The sequence below is a fragment of the Elephas maximus genome, chromosome 7 (genome assembly GCF_024166365.1).
Source record: "Elephas maximus indicus isolate mEleMax1 chromosome 7, mEleMax1 primary haplotype, whole genome shotgun sequence".
Taxonomy (NCBI): Eukaryota; Metazoa; Chordata; class Mammalia; order Proboscidea; family Elephantidae; genus Elephas; species Elephas maximus.
In genome coordinates this window covers 63463667-63486711 of record NC_064825.1, presented here as the reverse complement: position 1 = coordinate 63486711, position 23045 = coordinate 63463667, and the positions used below count along the sequence as shown (strand labels likewise).

Sequence of the window (23045 nt, the reverse complement as noted above, 5' to 3'; positions counted from 1 at the left end):
GGGAAATGCAGGCTTCACTCTTCTGAAGAGAACGCGGCCAGCGCGGCGAAAACGGGTGCGTGGCTGCAGCTCCGGCTCCTGCCCGGCCCGGCCAGCGGCGGCTCCGCGAAGGCTCCCGCAGCATCTCCCGCCCGGTGCCGGCAGCAGCTGCTCCCGCAGCTCCGGCGATCCCGGCCCGGCAGCCCCGCCGCGTCTCCTCGTGCGGCTGCGCCTCCCCTCCGCGCCGCGACAGCGCGTCTTCCCTCTCTCACTCCCTGCCCAGCGAGCTGCGCTCCGGGCGCCCGGGCGCCCGCACTGGTCCGCGGCCGCCGCTCGCGGAGCGCGGAGCCCGCGCGGGGCCGGAGAAGCAGCGCAGCCCTTCCGCGTCCTCGGCCCGGGCCTTGCTGGAGCTGCTGGGGGACCATGGTGTTGGACCAGGAAGACGGTAGGTGCCCGACGCGCTGCGCCGGTGCCTGGAGGCGCGTGGGGAGCGGAGCGGACACGCAGCCCGCGGCGGCTGGGCCCCCGAGCCCGCTTTGGCCTCCTCTGGTCGGTTTAGCTGATTCCCGGAAGCACGGCGGCTGCTGTGTGTGTGCGCGCGCGTGTGTTTGTGTGTGTGTCTCCAGGGGTGCCAGGCTCAGCCTCCGGGGTTCCTCAGAGGCATTAGGAAGTCTCACGGGCCACCTCGAGCCCTCCAGCTCAGCATGCTCCGGCCGCGAACTTTCTCACTGGCTCTTGCCGCCTTGCAGGCACCAGGAGCGACCCTTAGCCCGCGCCGCGGGCTCCGCGGCAGTGTCGGTCTCCCTGTCTTCTCGAGTACCTGCACTTCCCTCTTAGGCACCGGACTGCAGAGCCAGTCCTCCAGGGGGTGCCCAGAAAACCAAGCCAGTATTGTCCTGGGATCCCTCGGGTCTGGGATTTCATAGCTGCGGGACCGGTTACATCGCTTCCGCCCCTGGCAGGGCTGAGGAGAACGCGATCGGGTCACCTAGCCCAGGGTTTTGGCAGATGCTGCGCTGACCAGAGTAGGTGGGTGGGCCATATAGTCCAAAATATCAGGTTCAATCAGAGGCGGATTTACCTTGAAGCTAATGAAATTTAAGCTTCAGGGCCCTTCAGCTGCTGGGTCCCTGGCCGTAGTTTTGTATCAGTGATCTTGTATGAGTTGGAATCGACTCTACGGCAGTTTTTTTTTTTTTTTTAACCTTGTATTAAGGAGACCTGGTGGCGTAGTGATTAAGAAGTCGGCTGCTAACTGAAAGGTCGGCGGTTCAAACGCACCAGCCGCTGTGAGGGAGAAAGATGCTGCAGTCAGCTTCCCCAAAGATTACAGCCTTGGAAACCCTTTGGAGCAGTTTCACTCTGTTCTGTAGGGTTGGAATCGACTAGAGAGCAATGGGTTTGGTTTGGTTTGATTTCGTTGATCGTGTGTTGCGTTTCTTCAAGGAAAAAAAAAAATTGCCCTGGAGTCGATACCGGCTCATAGCGACCCTACAGGCCAGAGTAGAACTGCCCCCATAGGGCTTCCAAGGAGCAGCTGGTGGATTTGAACTGCTGACGTTTTGGTTAAAAAAAAAAAAAAAAAAAAAGACTACCAAATTACATAAGTAAGCTTCCATACTCAGAAAATCTAGATCCAACCCTGGGTTTAACTCACACTGTCCCCATTCCAATTGCCCCTGTTTAAGGGGAACTCCCAACCCTGACTGATCTGTGGACAGTCCCCAGGGGCTAGGACAGTCCATTAATACAGAATGAAGCTGCTAGGGCAGGAGGCAGCTACTGATCTGCACAGGGAAAGGGCCTGGCTGCCTGGACTTCCTCTCTGGCCCCACTAATCCCTTGTTCCACTGCCCTACCTACCCATTATGGTGATTAATTGTCCTGGTTTGCCTGAGAGTGTCCTGGTGTTAGCACTGAAAGCCCTGCGTCCTGAGAAACTTCTCAGTCCTGGGGCAAAGTGGAACAGTTGATCACTCTACATGAATAGCCTTCTCAGGACCGGCATGCAGGCTAGATTAGCCATCATGGGGGAGACTTGTTTGCTTGGGTACAGAATTGATTTAGGCCTCCATGAGACCTAACAGTTTATGACCACAGCTTCTGAAAAGGCCTGTCCCAGGCCCCCCAGAAACCTAAAGGGGAAAAGTCTTCCAACTGTGCACTTCTCCACTCTAAACAAACAAACAAAAAAAAAAAAAAAAACAAAAACCAAACCAAACCCATTGCCATCAAGTCAATTCCAACTCATAGCAACTGTATAGGACAGAGAACTGCCCCACAGAGTTTCCAAGGAGCACCTGGTAGATGTGAACTGCCAGCCTCTTGGTTAGCAGCCATAGCATTTAACCACAATACCACCAGGGTTTCCTTCTCCACTCCAGCTGGTTGTAAATTCCTGTGCATCAGCTGCATTTGCGTGAGCAGGAGGCAGGGCAGCACACCTGAACTTGGCCAGGAGGCCTCCTGATTGCTGACAAAGTATATAGGATCACTCTGTCATGTCAATTGTGGCAACCACAGCGAAGGGGCACTTGTCACCCTGACTACTTCTCTGTGAGGTCAGTTTGGAGACAGCTGCACTGTGTTGGGAGCAGGGCCCTCAGGCTGAGGCACATCTGACAGCTTCCATCTCAGAGTTCTGGAATATTTGGTCTGCCCAGGTCTTCAGGCACTGAGTCCCATTCCCTGTACCCTCCCCACCCCCAGTGTAGGAACCCTTCCTTAGGACTTTCCTGCCAGGTGCAGCGACAAACTGCTGGGTCTTACCTAGAAGTTTGTAAGGCAGCCCGTAGCACCCCCTTTTGTCTCACTGTGACCTTGGGTGCTGATCAACTGGCCTCGGCTGCTGTCTCCAGAGGCATTTCAAGAGCATTTTGGAGCACTCTTGGCATTGTTGAACTGAGTACGTGCTCATCACCTGTGGAATGTGTTGGGCAAAATTACCTCCCTCAGCCCCAGGGGAGCTGGGTATTCCTCCCTGGTGTGGGAGGCATGTCTTTGGACTTGAAGGCATCTTGGGTGTGGGTGAGCATGGGGGTGGGATACCTGCCTGCCTAACAACCACCCTCCAGCTGAAGGGAGGTCACCAGATGAGTGTGGCTCATGACTGCTCCATCAACCCAGCAGGTCCCTTCCTGGCTTAGAGCTCAAGCCACCCAAACCCTCCAGGTCTTGCTGGTCAGCTTTGTAACTTAGCTGTGGAGGCCCTTCTCCAGATTGACTTCGAGTGCAGAGAGAACAGCCGTTGGGCACAGCAGCCCTTTACACACAGCACCAATCCCCTTTTGACATCCCCTACTGGCCTCTGCAGCCCACTGCTCAGTAATCCACATTGCTCGGGGCACAAGGTGTCCTGACTCTCCATGGGGATGCCAGCTGCATGGCTGCTAACTGGGTACTTTGGAGGCTGGCAGGAACTAGTGTTAGGACGAACAGTCCTGGGCACAACACCTGAGCAAGAGAGTGGGAAAACAGCTCCACGTTGTCAAGTCCTGGTTTGTGGGTCAGGGCCAGACCCCAAAAGTGAGGAGAAGCGGTCCCTGGGGGTTGGGAGTCAGTTTGCAACCCTTCTGGAGTGAATGCCCCCAGGTAGCTTGAAGGTTTCTGCAGAAAGAAGCTGCCCCTTGCTGACCTGTCAGGCACTGTGCTTGCTACACTGTCTTGTCCCCAGCAGGCTGGGGTGAGGGGCTGGCACGAAATGTGCCAGTGGCAGCACTGGTGGCCTGATGGCAATGCCAAAGCCTCCGTCGGACCCTCAGGCTATGACTCCGCCTGCAGTGGCAAGGGACAGATCAAGCCCACAGTCCTGAGGGATGGCGAGTCTGTGCAAAATGATATATTTAACATCAAATATACTCAAGGACTATTAGGATTAAGTATTCAAGATGAAGGGGAAAACGAAACCCTCTGAGCTTCGGATGAAGCATCTCATTAGAAGCAGCCTCTGTTCTGTTTTCTCAAAGCTTGACATCTCTGCCTAGGACAGAGGAGGCTGGGCTGCAGCCCCCCCCCCATAAGCACACCCTGCCTTGGGGCCTTCCAGGGTTTAAGGGGCAAGCCCCAGCCTCCAGGTCTCCTTTGTACCCAATAATCCCCCCATTGTCCAGGGTGCCACAGTTTACAGACCACATTCACATGCTTTATCTCATCTCATCCTCACAGCAAACTTGGGGACAGGCAGAGAAGGTCTCCCACTTCACAAGCAGGGAAACTGAGGCTCAGAGAGAGAAAGTGGGTTGCCAAGGTCCACTGTCGGTAATTGGCAGAGATGAGAGTCCCAGCTCGTGGCCCTGCATCCCTCCAGGAACTTCAGCTTCCCCCTCCTTGCCTGGGTCTAGTCCTCAGAAGTGACTGCCGGGACTCAGCCTCCAACACAGCTGCCTGGAGCCCTCCTCGGGCTGGAGAAAAATCATTAAGATTTCCATCCTAGCACTCTGTACTGTCAAGGGGGGAAAAAAAACCTCTTGGAATTTGAAAGTGGATGGCCTTCCTGGAGTAGGCGATCAGCGCTGGGGCTCTGGGGAGAAGCAGGGCCCAGGAGTGAAGGATGTGAACACTGTTGCCACTCCAGCCCCCTAAATTACAGAGCAAGAATTGAAGAATTGTCAACTCTGTAATAGCAGCAGGAGTCTCTGTTTTATTCTCTGCCATATTTCCAGTGCCTAGAACAGTGTTTGGCACATAATACATGCTCAATAATTATTTGTGGAATGAGAAAAGCCTTCTCTCCATGGAAGCAGGATGCTCTTGGAGGGCTGCTGGGGTCAGGAGTAGCGCTGTAAGACTCAGGGCGGTAGGGTGGCTGTGCCCTGCAGAGGATTAGCTTTGCCACACAATCCGGGAAGCAGCCAGAAACCCTAGGCAGAGCAGGTACGAAGGGAGAGGACGGGTCAGAGAAAGACAGCCAAAGGGCGGTGGGGGTGTGCAGAAAGCGAGGTTGAAGGCCTGGGAGTAACAGACCCGGCTTGTTCACCAGACAGACGTGCAAGATCCCGGACCCCAGGACCAGAACGCGCTGAGCGGGGACAGAGTGGCCTCCAGGTGGCGCTGCTGAGCCGGACAGCCGCGCGTCTCCACTCCCCATTAACCCGGGAAGAAGGGGGGCCTCGGGAAATGTGTGCATTTATTCAGTAGCCGGAGTGCAAACCTCGTACATTGAGGGAGAAAGGCAGCGGGAGACGGCCGCTGAGATTCTCCCATCTCTTTGAATATAATTTTAGATTGAGATTCAGATTAAATCCGAGGGGAAAACACTTTATGAGGCTGAAAGCTGTGTCGTTGCCAGAGCCAGGGTTATGAGCTATCAAATGCAATTACATTAAGACAGATTATACTGGGCAAATTGAGCCATTTAGAAGGTGAAAATCAAAGAAACGGCTCTGATCCTCTTTCACCCCCTTTCTCTCTCCTCCTCCTCTGTCTCTAAATTGCAGTTCGTAGTTCCTGGCAATTCTGAGGCACAAAAGTAGGTGAGACTGCTTTTGTAGCTGCGAAGTGCTTCACTCCTGAATGTAATTCTAGCTGAGTGCAATCTAGGTTAAGAGCCGGACAAGCGGGTAATTAGAGCTCGCTCGCTGCCCGAGGACCCGCCGCCCCACCGAAGCGCGCCCGGAGTCGGCGCCCTTCTCCCGGCCGAGCCGAGCTGCGGCTGGACACGGAGCGCCCGAGATGATGGTGCTGGACAAGGAGGACGGTAGGTGGCGGGCGGGGGTCCCGACGCCCCCATCCCCTCGCCCACCGCCGCGGCTCGCGAAAACACACCCGCGGGGCACAGGCGCGTACAGGTCGGGCTGTGCCCGGATTGCGAGACGAGAGGCGCGCAGCGGGCTGGGACCAGGGGACTGGGGAGGGGGTGCGGTGTTGGCGAGCCTGGGGCTGCGCGCCCCTCTGGCGTCCAGCCGCCGGCGGGCGAGGTGTGCGCCGGCCGGTGTGGTGCACCAGCGGCCGCGTGGAAGCTCCTGGGCTCTCCCAGATTTCGCGCCGTGGCCTTTCTCTTTGAACGTTTCGTCTTTGCGGCTGCTCCTCTCACTGCAGCCATCACCCTCGCGCCGGCCGCGTAACCCGAGAAGCGCTGAGCAGAGAGCAAATCAGCAGCTTCAGGGAGAACCGGACTCCAGAGCTTGGCGCAAGCGGGAGCATGGGAGGACCGCGCTCGCCCCGGGGCTCCAGGGAGCCAAGGGCAAGGCCATCCAGGGGACAGCTGCCCATGAGCGTGACTTGGTGAGGACAGACGCCTCCTGGCCCAGTGTCTCCCTGGCTCCCTGAGCTCAGAGGCGGGAGTTTGGCCCAGAAGAGGAAAGTGTCCTGCCACGGAGCGGTAGCACTCCTGCAGAGAGGCCCCGCGGGGGTGCCATAGTCAAGAGCCTCAGTGCGCCCTAGGGGACCGCAGGGCGGAAAGGTCAGAACTGAGGGGCCCATGGCTGCTGGAAGCTGCTAGCAGGTGGTCCCACAGACTCCCAAAGCCTTCCACGGGTCACTGCTCTGCAGTGAGTGTCCTAGAACACTCAGGGGAGGTAGGTAGGGCAGCCTACCCTTGAGGGGTAAAACCCAGTGGGTGCCCTGGGATCTCTCCCAGGAGAGTGACAGTCCCCTGACTGCCCCAAGGTTTCCTGCCCTGTAGGTGTGGGTTGTGGTGTTTTTGCTTTGTTTTTCGCTATTCTAGGGAGTTCTGTGTGTAATTGTTGGCACACACACTGCTGCCTGGTAAGGAACTACAAGGGTGGGTTTGATGTGAGTTGGTGGGAGTCCGATTAGACTGACCGTGGTGGCCATCCTCTGACTTTCTGCTCATGAGTACCTGCTAGGCCTGTGCCCTCTGTCTGCAGGATCATTGGTGCCGTTTACATGGTCACTTGGTGGAAACTGAAAGTTAGGTGACTTGCTCAAGGTCACACAGGATGTTCATTTTGCTGCCACCATGTGCTGGTCCCCCCCAGTCTACCTGCACACTTCTGAGACATCCAGCAGGGAGGAGCCATTTAAAGTGTCTGGCTTGGAGGTGAAATGTGGGGTAGCCCTGTGGCTGGTAAGCCCATGGAGGCCGTTTCTCAGCATGTAAGAAGAAAGGAAAGGGGTAACTAGATGCTTCTGGCCAAAAGAACCCATTAGCCTGTTGTAGTCTGGCTGGAGTGTGACAACCACCTTCAATACTTGTTCCTCTCTGTTCATGGATCCTTCCACTTGACCCCATGGCTGGGCTCAACCTCTCAGGTGGGGATGGACTATCAGAGAAGGGGGCTGTTGTAGTTTTACATAGAGTGAAAAGGAGGAAAAGGGGTCAGGCCAGACAGGGTGGGAGGAGATTGATTTAGCTTCTTTTTATCACCAACGCCCTGTGTTATCTCGGACCAGTCATGCCATCTCAGGACTTCACTGCCACTGGCAAAGCCAGTGCGGAGGGTCCTGCCTTTGCACCTGGGGGTGCTGTCACTATGAGGAACATGTGGAGACCAGGGGATGTCTTTGGCCGACACTCAGCATGCTTAGCTCCCCAGGCTCAAGCCAGGAATCCAGAAGGCCTGGGCCCTTTACATGGGAGACCTAAGCAGGCGGATTCATATTGTGCTGACACAGTGACCCCCCCCGCCCCAGGGTCTTGGAGCTAGTACTCTGTCCAGGCACCCCAGAGTGCCTCAAGCTCTGTGATACCAAGGGTTTTCAGATGAGCCCTGAGAGAGTGTGGATTTCTGGAGGTCATTTCAGCCAGTCTCCTGCCTCCAGGCTGTAGTGCAGCTCAGTCACCCCGGGCACATTTGTTTCTTCTGTTCTCCATCTGGTTTAGATAATATGGTGCCCGCTATGTTGATGCCACTGAGCTCTGGGCCCCATCACAGCACAAGGGAGGCAGGTGGCTGGGGCCTCAAACGGCCATCTGATTCTCCTCTTGCCCAGCCTGGAGCTGCCCTCTAAAAGCAGCCTTTCTGCTCATAAATTCACCCCCCGCTCCCCATTACAGTCTGGCCTCCAGGAAACCTTGAAGGTAGCACCTTCAATTAGGGGAGAGAGAAAGGCTCTGGGCCCACTCACCAGCTCCTCCAAACCCTCTGCTCAAACTTCTTCCTGAGCACTTATGCCCTCCCAGCAGGTGGTCACCCGGCCTGGGTGGTAGTATTGGCCCCCAGGGTCTCCAAGGGGTGTGTTTCTCAGGGCTGTGGCATAGTGCTCTTTGTTTGGTGGCGGCAGGGACTCAGGGCTTCTATTAACCACCCCCAATGCCTTTCCTCCACCTGACAGCATCTTGTTGGAAGAGGCTGGGGCTCCTCTGGTTGAAGTCGGGTCTGCCAGCTGCCGAGGACCAAAGCTCTTGCTCTGCTGTGCTACAGGGCTTTCATGTTGCACTTCTGAAAGATAATAAAATATCAATCGCTTTGCCGTAGCAACGGGTTTAAGAGACTTTGTGAAGTATTGAATCGTCAGAAATTTTTTTTTTTTTTTGCTTTTAAGCACAGTGCATTATTAATAAAGTAATCCATTAGGTCGAGCAGTGAAGGGTCACCACAGAGATGGAAAGATCTGTTTCGCAAATGGTTAAACTTTGGGTTTTAAGATTAATTGCTTTCATTTGGACGCTTGCTCTTGGCCTAGCCATCTCCACTTTACTGGAACTCAGGGTCTAGGCTTTCTAAATGCAGTTGGGCCTGCCTGTCAGCGAAAGGGAGCCCAGACCCAACTTTCCTGGAGAAACAGACATCCTCCCCTGGCACCTGCAGCTTGGGCTGGCCACCCTACCAGGCTGGGGTGAACTATATGCTTTCTGGGGGCAGGAAGGGGGCTTGAAGTCCCAGGGGCGAAAAGGAGCTACTGTCCTGAACCCTGAGAATCAACTTGTTCTTCAGCCTGTTTGAGAAGAGGCCTGTGAGTAAGAGCAGACAGCAGAGGCCCCAGCCGCCCCCTGAACAGTGAGGAGCCTTGTGCTGTGGGGACCAGGCAGGAGGGGATGCTGTAGGGGTGCCGATGTGTCCCTGGGCATGTTCCAGACAAGGACAAGTCTCGGTGTAAGCCACCGCTGCAAAGACTCAGCAGGAAGGCTGGGGTGACCATAGGAAGCAGCGGGCGGGTTGTGGAACGAAACACGAGACATGATTCCTAGAGCATTTTTAATAAGAAAAAATGCCTAAGGAGGATGGAGCTGGTCTGAGGAGATCAGACAGCGGAGTCTTCAATTGTTAATGACCACTGTGAGCATGGCCTCCACAGCTGACTCAGTTGATCTGCAAGGGCAGGCATTTATTTGTCAATGCTTGGGCATTCACCAGCCCTTGCTTGGTTACCAGCAGGACCTAGGCAATATCCCCTCACGCTCTGGACCACAGGGAGTTCTGGAGGCCTCTCCTGGCAGATTATAGCCAGGACCTCCCTGGTCCTGGAAATTGAGGCAAGAAGGGGTCAGAGATCCAGCCCACTAGCAATGCCTATTGATAAAGGCCTGTGAGGCTGGCAGAGGTGGGACCAGGCCTGGCACTCACCTGGTGCCTAGAAGGGCTATCTCCATCATGGTTTTGTCCCCACTGCACCTAGCCCCAGCAGCCCCTTCTCACTGCTGTGAATGAGGCCTCACAAATCTTTAGCAGTACCTTCCTGCCCAAACTCATCCAGGCAGAGAGTCTGGAAAGACAGGTCTCCCTCAACCCCTCCCGGAGCCCTGGGTAAAGAAGCAGGTGCTTTTCTCTGTTCCCCACTCTTACATTCATTTGCCCACACAGAGCACTAAGGGGGGACAGGGAAACAACATAAATTGGTCTGTCGTCCAGAATCCATGTCTCGCTAATGTACCCAGATTAACTCAACTGTAAATTGTCTCCTTGGATGGCGGTGTCTTGCTAAAAGTTTCCCATATGATTCATGATTTGGATTGCTTTTAACGGCTATTGGCTAAGCAAGCCAGTGACTGTACAAGGTGATGCAATTGGCATTAGCGAGGGAAGGCACGGGAGCGTGTAATGCAGTCAATACTGCATTAACTACTGATGCCCAATTACAGGGAGCGGGAGAGAGCCTTTCAGGAGCATTAGGACTCAGGGAAGCTGAGATCACCGGCGCTGTTTGCCTAAAAGCTTCACCCTTTGCGTGCCAGGACTCAGTGCTGGCGTGGCCTCTGTTGCTGCAGGAGCTGCCTTTCTCTCTTGCAGGCTCTCTTTCTGAGCATGTCTCACAAAGATGCTTTTAACACACAGAACTATACATTTTCATAGAGCTGGGGTCTGCCTCTTATCCCTCTTGAGAACTGATTCTCCACTCTACCCCACCGTGTGTCCCAGAGTCACACGAGGCAGCTGCCCCACTCACTTCCATTTAAGGAGCCTCTCAGCAGGCCCCATTTGTGAGCAGCACCAAGGGGAAGTCTATTTTGGTCTCTCACCCTTGGAGTAGATGGATGATTGCCAGTGAGCATTGGTGGGTGACCCTCTGTGGTCATGGATGAAGGAGACATGAGGTTCAGCTGTAGCCCAGCTGGGCTGCCCTCGTTAAGGCCATGGGAGTTAGGAAATAGCCATGATTAGATGGGCTGAGCCTTCTTTGGCCAAAAAACAGAGCTGTGGAGGTACAGCTAGGGGAGGAACCCAAGCCATGCTGGTGTCCTGAGCAGATGAGGGCCCAGGGAGTTAGTGGCTCCCTCCAGAGCTGTGTCACTTGCAGGACACAGCTGTTCCCATGTAGCAGGAGAGTCCAAGGCTGTTGTTTGAATCCATCTTTAGGGGCCAGAGGGCCTCACAGAAATCCCTGATCATGGGCATTATGGAAGATTGGAGAAAAGGACAGGAGTACCCCAGTGTACCAGCTACTATTTGACCTGATGCTACCTCTACCATCGTTCTAAGCTGTGTAGGTCCAGTATGTCCCACTTTATGTTCCAAGCTCACCCAATGCTGACGTTTGCTTTGCCTCCATATCTTGTCATCTCTGCAATGAGAACAACCACATTTGACTGGCAGGACTGTTATCAGGGTTAAATGAGATAATGCCCACATACACACTTGATAACCAGGAAGCCTCATGACTGGTGATGTGATATTGTTCTTTGCAGTTACAGTATGATCTGAAATAGACTCATGCCTGGTCGTTGGTATAGTCTGGTGCCTTCTTCACTGCTGGGCACTGGGCCTTCACCCTCCCTCTTCTAGTTTACCCACATGACTTGTTCACTGCTGCCTCTTCAGACAGGCTGGCCTCACTGTTCACCACTGCCTAGCTCCCTCAGACAGGTGGCATTATGGCAAGAGGCTTCTGAGATCATTCTTTGCAAGGTGCTCCATCTACTGAGGGAAGATTGAGGCTCAAAGAAGGCAAGAGAGTTGCCCAGGGTTATGTGAGGAGTTACAGCCCAGAGCTTCAGCATCTTTTTGGGTTCTGTGCCCAGCTGCTATGTCTTCTGTCATGGCCCCAAGGCATGATGAGCCCGGGTGGTAGAAAACTCTGATGAGGAGGAGCATCAACTGGACTGGGGCCATATGCTTGGGATTCCCAGTCATGGCCCTATCTAGCCTGCTGACAGCCCAGGGGATGTGGTTCTGTCCTCAAATGTAGGTCTTCCTGATGGTGCTGGTGCACACTAACCTGACCTGGGTCTTCATGGACTGGAGAAGCCCCAGAGGTGCATATGGCATGCAGCCCATCCTGCCTGCGTGCCCTGTCTGGAGTTGGAGGATGTTGAGGCCTGAAGGATATCCCTCCACCCCCAGACTTAGCTCTTCTTGGTGCTGCTAGTGTGAGTTTTCCTAGTAGGTCTGTACTGAGGATGGGACTATACAGTGGAGAGCAGGAGTCAACTCATACTGGCTTGCAGGAACTGATTTTTTGCATCTCTTTCCAACTCCAAGTTTACTGACATCATATTGGGAGCTCAAAATGGACTATGGTGGCAATATTTAAACCATGGAAATTGGTAAACACTACATATCAGGGGTTTTCCCCAGAGAGCCAGTTGTTAAGCATTTATCCGCAGGACACTAGATTGCATTTACCTGGGAGTCTGGACCCACCTCTTTCTGTTCTGCCATCACCATCCTCCCATCCCACCTATCATCTTTCTCCTGGTACTTATTACAACCAGACTGACCCAGCCTCTGTTATCCTGACATTCTGCCTGAGATATGCTGACACCTCTACCACCATGCTAAGTTCTGCCAGTCCAATATGTCCACTCTGGTTTGTGTTCCATGCCCATCCACCATTGAGGTTGCTTTGCCTCTGTACCTTTGCTCATATTGTCCTCCTTCTCTGACATGTCCTCTCCTCTTTGGTTGGCCTTCCAGGAACCTACAAGTGGTCTCACAGACCATTACATGCCATGCTCAGAGTCATGTCCACCCAATATACCAATAAGCTCATTGTTCATTGGTTGGAGTGCACCTGTTTTGTGTACTGCCTAAGGGCAGGAGCCTACAGTGGCTGACACAACTGGGGGCAAATTAGAAGCAGGTGATGTGAGAGGAGCGACCAAGCTGGTCCAGGTTGCAGGGGCAGATGCCCTGGTGTGAAGGTCTATGGGGCTAAAGTACATGGGCCACAGGCCTCATTAGCTCCTAGCTCCTGCCTTTTCCCCTGCATGTTCCTGAAGGGCTTTCTTGAGTGGCCTCTTGTCTTCAGATGCAGGCTGCTGGTGTAATTTAGGAGACCTGGCTGCTAGTCTTAGCTGACTCTTGTTTGACTTCAGATGACACATAGGGCCTCAGTTTTCTCATCTCTATAGTGGGAGCAACCACCAGTAACTGGCACCTAGTATTCATGTAAACACTTAATAAACGAGGAAGCCTCCTGCCTGCATGAATGACATTGCTCTCTGCACAGTTACAGTATGATCTCTTTGGCTTCAGTCTTTTGGTCTTTAGAGGTCCTAATAAAGCGATAGCTATCATTTTACTGAACACTAGCTGAAAAGTGCAGTACTGTGCTACGCACCTGAATTAATTAGCTATTGCTACATAATAAACCATTCCCTAAGTCAGTGGCTTGAAACAATAATCATTTATTTAGCTCGAGAATCTGTGGGTCAGTGATTTAGGCTGGACTTGGCTGAGTGGTTTTCTGGTCTTGGGTGGGCTCACTCATGCCTAGCAGATGGCTGATCAGCTGGCTGCTGGGGGCAATGGGGCTGCATGCCCCTCTTCATCCAGCAGGCTCATCCAGTTTGTTCTCATGGCAGATACAGGTACAGGGAGAGTGGAAGCACACAAAGCTTCTTGGGGCCTAGGCTTGGCATTGGGATGCCGCTACTTCTGTTGCATTCCATTGGCCAAAATAAATCACAGGCTGGCCCAGGTTCCAGGGGTAGGGAGCCAGACTCTATCTACTCTTGAAGAGAAGAGCTGAAAGTCACACTGCAATGGGCATGGATACTGGGAAGGGTAGAGAATTGGGGTCATTCTTCCAATCAGTCTACCAAAGCATCTTATATGTGCCATCTCATTTAATACTCTAACAACCTTTGGAGGCAGCCATTATTATTATTCCCATTTTATAGATGAAAAAACTCATGTACAAGGAGGTTGAGTAATTGGTCCCAGGGCCTACAGCTTGCAAGTGCCAGTTAGGCTGTGAACCTAGATGGCCTGACTGCAGGGTTGTTCTTGCATTCTCTGCACTCTGCTGGCCCCCTTTTCCAGCTGTCAGACTTGGGGGTGCGGGAGAAGGACACTTGAGGAAAGCTCATAGAAGAGGGGTGGAGCCAGGGAGAGTATGATGGGGTGGGGCTTGCTGTCTGGGCAGTTTCTCTGGGGCAGCTGCGGAGTCTGCTAGGTTCCTCTGTGGGCAAGCCTGTGGGGTACTAGAATGAGGTCAGCCAATATTGCCACCTTCCAGCATTTTCTCTCTGCCCTGCAAAGCCACTGTACAGTTTGAGAGGGTGTGCAGCTCCGTCGTCACCAGAGCTGACTTAAACCCGGGCATATATGCAGATGCAGCCTGGTGGGAATCAATTCATTGGTTAGCCCCTGCCTCATAACAGGGCAGTAAGTGGGCTGGTGAGAGGCCTGTGTACATTCATAAACCAGCTGATTGAAAAGCAATATTTCAGATAAATACAAGCCAGTGATCTATCAGTGGTTGTAATAAAACCCAGGCTTCAGGCTGTGATTTTATTTTGAAATAATAAGAATTGCTTGATTCTTTTTACTTGAGTTACCATGGTAATTCCAGCGTGGAGCAGTGTTATATTGATTTAGAAAGTGGACAGTAATATTTCTTTTGTGTTATTCTGTTTCTAGGCCTTGATTTCTAATTTCCACTTGGAGATTACTTTTATAAATTTCTTAAGTCCTTCCACTTTTTTTCCTCTCACAGTATAATTTTCCTCTCATATGCTGCTGTGTTCTCAGCTTATTGGTTTGCTCTTATTTTAAATTAAACTTGCTGGTTTCAAATATTGAAATGACATCTTTGTCTGTGTCTGTATTTTGGTTTAGCAAAATATTACAGTCTGACGCTTTCTTTTTAATAATTTAAGGGAGGCATTCTATTGGCCCTCACTGGGTGCTGATAACTTATGACTCAACCAACACAGGCCTTAAACTCCTGACATTTTAATATTGTGTGGCGGGAGCGGCCGTCCCTCTGCTCTGAGTCTCAGTGGAGAAAAATCCGTGTGGTACCCCAGAAGGGAGTTTTAATAATTCAACTTTGCTGGTTGAATTGACCTGGCGGAGAGGAGGAGGGAGACCAGTTCTTCCCAGATAAGTGGGAGCCGCTCTGGCTTGGCCATCTACCTCCCACAGCTGGCACCCACTCCATGGTGGTTTCCTTTCCTCTGGTTCTTTACAAACCTGATTCCTGACCCTTCAAGAGAATTGTCCAGGAAGGATTGTGTGGGGCTGCCTGTGGGTGCCGTAATACTTAAACTCTCTGATTATTGGTTTTGCCATTTGTAAAATATGTGGGACTAGCCTGGGCTTTGAGTTGGACAGACTAGTTTCAAGTCCTGCCTCGGCTGCTTAGTAATTCTCTGTAAAATGGGATGATCGTGGCCACCTTTTTAGGTCTGTTGACACTTGAATAGGTAAGACTCCCAACAGTCTTGTGTCTGATCAGTGCAATTTTCCTAACCTTCCCAGGGTTTGGGGGAGGAGTAGGGGTGAAAGTGGAAGGGGATGTGCTTTGGAAAGCTTACTCTTCTCCAGACACGCCAGGGGGATTGCTCTTTGGAAAGGGCCCGGAAATATAGATCCTGAGGAGGTGGGTTCTCTTTGTCTACTTTCCTGCTTTTTCCCAGTTGAGAGCAGGGGGCGGTGGCGAGGGCAGGGTGGGAGGCGAGGCTGGAAGGGGGCTGGAGAGAGGGTTCTGTCCTCTGGGCTCCTCTCCTTGCAACACTCACTCCATGTCAACGGCTGGGCTCCACAAGGAAGCTCACAACAACATGGCTGTAGCTGGAGATCTTTCTACAGGGCCTCTTTTTTCTGGCCTGAGGACAGTTCCTTCCTGTGCTATGTGTGTTTCCCAACACAGTGATATATTAGTTATCTACTGCTGCATAACAAATTACTTCAAACTTAGCAGCTTAAGACAAGACACATTGTCTTACGGTTTCTGTGGGTCAGGAATCGGAGCATGTCTTAGCTGGGTCCCCTGCTTCAGGGTCTCTCACGGGTGGCCATCATGGTGTCAGCTGGGGCTGTAGCCTCATCTCAAAATTCATGTGGGGAAGGAACTGCTTCAAAGCTCACTCGTGGTAGTTGGCAAGATTCAGTGCCTTGCAGGCTGTTGGTTGGAGGCTACCCTCAGTTCCATGCCAGTTGAGCCCCTCCAACATGGCAGCTTGCCTTCTCTAAGCCAGCAAGAGAGAGTGTCCGCTAGCAAGAAGGATATCACAGCCTTTTTTAGCCCAATCCCAGATGTGACATGCCATCAGTCATGCTGTTCTCTTTGTTAAAAGCAAGTCACTAGGTCCAGTCTGTACTCAAGGGGAGGGGATTACAGCGGATGAATACCAGGAGATGGGGATCATTGGGGACCATCTTAGAAGTTGACCTGCCCTGAGAAGTCAGCCTCTAGAACAGCACTCAGGCCCCAGGTGCCCCACAATCTAGCTGCCCCCTGAAAGCATGAATTACCAGCTCCACCCCGAGAGACCCAGTGCCTCTGCCTCCTGGCTCACCTCGTGTCAGGAAAGACCACAGATGTCTCAAAGCCTTTTTCTTCATCTTCACAGCACCCTTGGGAGGTCAGGAGGGTAAACCCTAGAACCTAGTCAGCTTCTAAGATGGTTTTGCAGAGAAGGTAGTTTTCCAGAGAAGGAAAGCCAGTCGTCTGGGGTACCATGGCAAGCCAGCATATGGCTGCATTTACGTGAGAATGAGGCCTCTGCCTCCCAGGTGGGGATGCCTGCCAGGAGCCTGGGGAGATGGTGGTAAGAAGCTCCCAGACCCTCCCTGTCCCTGTTGGTGAGGGGAGATGGCACTGATTGCAAACACACATACACATACGCACAGGAGATGGGCATAGGGTGGAGACCGCTGGGTTCTTTTTTTCACAGATGGTAAGTTGGCTGATGCTGAGAGGGGCCTGCACAGCTACTGTTTAGTGGGGTCTATTAACCCCAGGGTGTCTCTTGGTGAGCATATCCTTGAATGGGGTGAGGGTGGTTCCTTCCTGAGCCAGGCTCACTATAGCTGCTGGACTGAGGGTCTCAATTCTTCATGGGCATTGTGGGACGTGGTGGAAGCTGCATCTTTGAGGTGGTCTGCACAGAGGCTGCTTCAGCAGCTCCTCATGTGGGAACCGGGCTGGAGGAGGCTGCCCATAAACAGTGGCCTGGGGTCGACAGAACTCCTGGATACACAGCATAGATCTGTCACAGCTCGTATCCTCAGGCAGGTCCCTACCTCTCTCCGGGCTTGGGTTTCCCCATTTGTACTTCAAGGATTGCTGTTTGCTTGATGTCTAGTGATACTCTGTGTAGAGACATGACTGTGGATGGGGAATGGGTGTGATGAAACTGAGGCCAGGAGAAGGATCTTCATGAGGTTTCTTTCACTTTCTTGGGTATCCTGGGGTTGGGAAAAGCAGAGTTCCCAGGTGAGAGCATTTGTGGTCCTTCCACCCCGACTCCAGTCCCTCCATACTTGGTCTTGTCACAGTTGAACCCAGGTATAGTTTCAACTAGGAGGCAGAGGGGACCCCTGGAGCAGGTCCAAAGCCTGGAGACCAGCAAGCCAGAGTCATAACCTCAAGCTTCAGACTACCTTGACCAGTTACCTCCCTTTATGGATGGGGAAACTAAGACCCAAAAAGCATCAGTTCTTCCTCTGTCAGCTGAGTGTCTCCAAGATACTTTCTGAGTAGAAAGTCTGGGACCCAGCAGAGGTTGTATCCAGCCTGGCATGGGACCTCAGGGCTGCGCCCCATTTCTTTGTATGTCAATCAAAGGCCACCTCTTCTAGGCAGCTGCTCTTTCCCCAGCCAGAAGCTGTTTCCCATTTTCTAGGCATCATCTAGGCCAGGGCTCTGTGCAGCAATGAGCAGGTCTCCCTCAGACACCCTGTTCTGACCTGGTACAGAGTCAACCTGTCATTTTGCCCAAGAATGTTTTTACTCTACTCTTTGACCCTCAGAATGCTTTATCAGGTCAGTGCTAAATTTGTTTTGTACGTGAGAATATCACCTGGTAGAATTCTTGCCTTCCGTGTAGGAAACCCAAGTTTGGTTCCCAGCAAATGCACCTCATGTGCACCCACCACCTGTGTGTCAGTGGCTATGATGCTGAGTAAGTTCTGGTAGAGCTTCTAGTCTAAGACAGACTAGGAAGGAATTCTGGTGATCTACTTCCAAAAATTAGCCAGTGAAAACCCTATGGATCACAACGGTACGATGCCCAGCCTATCATGGGGATGGCACAGAACCAGGCAACATTTTGTTTCATGTGCATGGGATTGCCATGAGTCGGGGGCCAACTCGACAGCAGCTACCAGCAGCAAACAACAGTAACATGAAAAATGCCAAAAGAAAAAAAAAATCCAAGAAAAAAATTAAAATTGGTTGAAATAATTAACGCAAAGTAAAACTGGCAACGATTAAGACTGCACCTGGTAAAATATGTTATTGACTAAAAATTGACAGCAGAATCAAATCTTCTTGATAAAATTTAAATCTGCAAAAGTTGGCTCAGGAGATATTTTCTGGTGGAAATAATTACCGTGAAAGACATCTCAAGAGCGGCAAAAGCTCTAATTGGTAAGGTTTGATATGAGCCAAAACTTATCATAAACCAAAAAGTCACTTAAAATTTTAAAAATAATTGATACTGATAAAAGTAATTCCAATAAAATCAAAATGGGGGAGGGGAAAGAAATAATTTAACACCATTGAATAGAAAATTGATCAAGGGATTAAATAGACTTATTGAACCCCATTAAAAAGACTTTCTTGCTGAAAAATCATCAATATTCATGTATTTCTTATCAAAATATAGGTGTTAGGGGCTAGTCCCTAGTAATAAATGGTTAGTAAATATTTGTTGAGTGACTAGTGAATGAATGAATGTGTTAACATGTGAAGGAGGGGAGCAGAGAGTATCATGAGAGTGAAAGCCCTAAGAGAGGATGAGGAATCCTGAGTTCACGGGCCCAAGAGAAGGTCAGTGTGGCTGGAACGTAGAGCATGATTGATGTGGCTGGAATGGTGGTGAGGTTGGTAGGGACCACGTCACGTGGTGCCTTGTAGGCCGTGTTTAGGAGTTCAGACTTCATGCTAATGTCAATGGGAAGTATTTGGGGGAGCTTTAGGCACAGGAAAGATTCATGCTCAGATTTACATTTTATTAAGATCTTTTGGGCTACTCTGTGGAGTATAAACTGGAGGGGATAAAACTATGGACAGGAAAAACCATTTATGGTTGTGTGGTGGAGAGGTTCTTCCTTCTGACCTTTACAGGGTGACCACTCTCCACCCCCTTCAGCCTCAGATTGTCCTCTGCTCCTTCCTTCTTTCACTCAGTTTCCTTCAGACCATGCAGACTGGGCCTGTGGGGAAGGGGTGACAAGTGGGAGTCAGGGTTGGTCAGACAGGAGGCTGTTGAAGTCCAGAAGAGGGATACTGGAGGCCTGGTCTGGAGCTGTGGCCCTGGGAATGTGGAGGCTTATTTGAGGTTCCCTGGTGGTGGAGATCCTGGCTGAAGCCTCTCAGCTCCAGCTCCAGTTCCAGCTCCAGCCTTAGCTACCAGGAGCAGAGCCTGAACTGGCCAGAGCTGGAGTAGGGCCACAGGGAGAGCTGATCAGAGTTCCCAACTACAAGTCTGTGCTCACCCACCTTTGTCCCTGAGGTCAGCCTCTTTGCCCAGCCCAGTTTTGGCCTGAAGGTTTCTCCTCACCCTACACTTCCTCCTCTATTCTGCCCCATGACTGGACCAAGATCCTGGCTTTCCAGGCTCCAAAGGAGCAAGTCAAAGCCCATGGGCAGACAAGAATATACCAGAGCTGGGAAAGAGCGAATTCACACCTGCTCACCTAGCTCCTCTGTCTTCACCTGATCTGTCTGTGCAGTGGGCATGGGGGTAAACTGTCTCTTAGCCCTCCCAGCTTGACTAGTTTTCTTTCTCAGACTGGCATTCATGAAAGCTCCTGATTCTGATAAGGACACTCTTATGGAGTGAATTTGTATCCCCCAAAATAAGTGTTGAGATCCTAGGCCCTGTACCTGTAAATATGACCCCATTTGAAAATAGGATTTTTTTGTTATGTTAATGAGGTTAGACCAGAGTAGGGTGATTCCTAAACCTAATCACTCCTGACTTATGAAACAATCAGAATAGACACAGAGACACACAGTGGGGTTAGGAAGACAGATGATGGAGACAGTGCCTCTACAAGCTCAGAAATGCCAGGCTGGCAGCTACCTGAAGCTGAATAGACATGGAAGGACCTCCCCAGAGCCATGCCCTGAATTCAGATTTCTAGCCTCCTGAATTGTGAGAAGTTTCTGTTCTTTAAAGCCACCCACTAGTGGTATTTTTTTTTGTTGTTGTTGTTACAGCAGTACTAGGTAACTAAGACAGATTGAGCTCATGGCCTCTCTATCCTTATTTATGTCTGATACAGTCTACCGCCTGAGTATGCGTAACCAAGATGCATCCAGAGAAGAACAGAACTTATCTGAGGCCACAGAGCTCCTCCATGTGGGACTGGGAACAAGCCTAAGGCCTCACCTCTGCAGAGCTATCCCTCAGGGGCATTTGTGCCTGGCCACCACTCCTGCCAGAGACCCACACAACCCCTCTGTCCTGACTCAGAAGTATACACCATTTTCCCCATGACCTACTCTCCCAGGAACTCTGCCTGTCCTTCCAGGGCTTTGAGTTCGCTCCCCCAAGGGCAGAGGACCCCCAATAGCACCAGCCCAGACACATACAGATATCAAATCCTTTGAAAACCTTTAGAAGGGGCAGCCGCTGCAGGAGGGCAGGACTGTTTACTGCAGAAGTACCTTTCTTTTGGCTTGGGATGTAAGGAGCATGGACTTTGGATTCCAGTCCTGCTCTGCTGTCCTCTGACTGTAAGATCTCAGGTGAGTCTCATTTTACCACTCACTGCTGTGTGACTCTGGGCAAACCACTTAACCTCCCTGAGCCTCTGTTTCCTCAGACATAAATTAGGGCCCAGAGCACCCTGCCTGTCCCCTGTACAGAAGTCAAGTGGGAGGAAATGTTTTCATGTACTTTGTCAGCTGGGTAGCATCACGCCCTCTTGAGGACTTGTTGGTGAGAACGCAGAGGCTGCATAAAGTGAGGGGCACCTGCAACACCCCCTCCTGCCACCTCTTACCCCTGAGAGGTCTTCTCAGCCCCAGGCCCCAAAGTGCTTTTAAAAAGAAATTTAGAGAATTTAGGGAGTAGCTTCCCCAAAGGGTGGAGTCCCTAGGTCGTGCACATGGTTAAGCATTCAACTATAAACAGAAAGGTGGACAGTTCAAATCCACCCAGAGGTGTCCCAGAAGAAAGCCCTAGTGATCTACTTCCAAAAGTTCACAGCTCTGAAAACCCTGTGGGATGCAGTTCTGCTCTGCACACCCGGGGTTGCCATGCGTCGGAACTGACTCGACAGCCCCTGGTTGGTTTTTTGTTTTTGTGGTTCTCTGAAGGCCAGCTCCCTGAGACAGCATCTCTTGATGAAGACATGAAGATTCGTAGAACCAGTCTTAAGACGAGAAAAGGATGTGTGTCCATTTGCCCCAATGCCCAGAGACCACCCTTAAGTGACCAGAGCTGTCCTGTCCCCTTCCTTCACCTGGGAGACTTGGAGGCTGCTCTGTCTCTGCGAAGATGAAGCCTGCGGTACCATCACTGCTCTGGCCATTGCCAGGGCCCTGGGGCAGCTGGGTGACCCTGCTACAGAGTGGTGCTGGCTCCTCCTGCTGGCCAGGCTTCTTCATTTTCTTGGGTCATCCTCTCAGCTGAGCCACAAAGGGCACTGGCCCCAGCCTGGGCGTGGTGCTCTCTCTCACCCCAAAGATTTTCATTTACCCAAAGGCAGCTTTATTGTCTTCTTTCCTGGCCTGGATCTGGGTTTGCACATCCCTGCCCTGATGTGGCTCATAGACCCTGGGAAGGGGCAACGGCTCCTTACCAAACCTCACCTGGGGGCCAGGTAGTCCTCACCATGACCCCATTCATTGTGCACATACTGTAACTTCTGGCACCCAATGTAGGATAAGCTCAAGTTCCTGAGAGAGAGACCCCATGGAGCAGGCGCTCCAGAGCCAGAGGCATGCCTAGTTTACACATAGGGTATAGCAGGTAGGGCAATGGAGGAGGCACAAAGTTCAACAAAGAAAGACCTGGGAGGAGACAACATGAATACACGGTGGTGCAAGCCATGGATCAGAGAAGAGTGATGGCAGGAGTAGAGTCTGAGTTTCCTGGAGAGCGGGGCTGGAAAAGTAGGTGGAGCCGGATTTTTGGATCATGGTGGGATGTTTGGGGAGGGAGGCAAGGGGGTCCTCTGGAGCCCTTTTATCCTTATGGAGCAGCCAGTGGGAGATAGGGTGACCAGGCCTGGCCTCCCTGAGAGGGCTGACTGCTGGGCCTCCCAGGCCGCTTCCACCTGACAGCTCCTGGCCATCACAGCATATTGGATCCCTCCCCTAACCCCAGCACTTAATTTTTTATGAACTGGCTTCTCCTGTTCTCAAAGGGATATTTGTTTTGTTTTAAATAATAGCTTTATTAAGATATAATTTACATACCATGAAACTCACCCCTTTAAAATGTAGAATTCAGTGATTTTTAGTATATTCACAGAGTTATACAGCCATCACCATTAGCTAATTCAAGAACATTTTCATCACCTCAAAAAGAAACCCCATGCCCATTAGCAGTCACCCCAGACCTTGGAAACCACTAATCTAGTCTCCATCTCTATGAGTTTGTCTATTCTAGATAGTTCATATAAATGGTATTATACAGTATGTGGCCTTTTGTGACTGGCTTCTTTCACTTAACATGTTTTCAAGGTTCATCCGTGTTGTAGCATGTATCAGCACTTAGTTTCTTTTTACGTTAATTTTTCATTGTGTGGATATACCACATTGTGTTTATCAATTCATCTGTTGATGGACATTGGGTCGTTTCCACTTCTTAGCTATTACGAGTAACACTGCTATGAAAGTGCCTGTACCAGTTTTCATGTGGACATATGCGTTCAGTCCTCTTTGGTATATACTTAGGGGTGGAATTGCTAGGTCATATAGTAACTCTGTCATTAGAGAAGTTTGTTTTTAAATTCAAATAAACAGTATAAGAGTGTTTAGGAGAGAAACTATCCTTGGCTGTCTGAGCTTCCCGTCCATCCTCTGTGACGTGGAGGGGAGGCCACCCACAGCCTAGTCCCTGCTAGGCTCCTGAGGTTCAGTGAAACCTTGGGTGAATCCTTTCTCCTACTGGCTTCAGTCTTCTGAGTCTATAAAATGGGGTTAGTACGGCACCTGGACCACCTTATTAAGGGCTTTGGTGAGCACTGATCATAATTAATGCTTACATAGTATGTCAAGGTTTGCAGAGCACTTCTGCTTCTTTTGGCTGCTTTAGTTTTTTAGCCCTGCAAGTTGGGTGTTGTTACTCCAGTTTTGCTGATGAAGAAGCTAAA

At 51.5% G+C, this 23045-nt stretch overlaps 1 protein-coding gene across 1 annotated transcript in view; it reads left to right on the top strand.

Moving 5' to 3' along the window:
* Positions 1-387: 387 nt before the first annotated feature.
* Positions 388-23045, top strand: part of LMO1 (LIM domain only 1) — a 39817-nt gene continuing 17159 nt past the window's right edge. The window contains exon 1 of the mRNA XM_049889894.1: positions 388-424. Coding sequence (XP_049745851.1) covers positions 403-424 — 22 coding nt within the window. The 5' untranslated portion in view covers positions 388-402. The remainder of the gene's footprint in view (positions 425-23045) is intronic.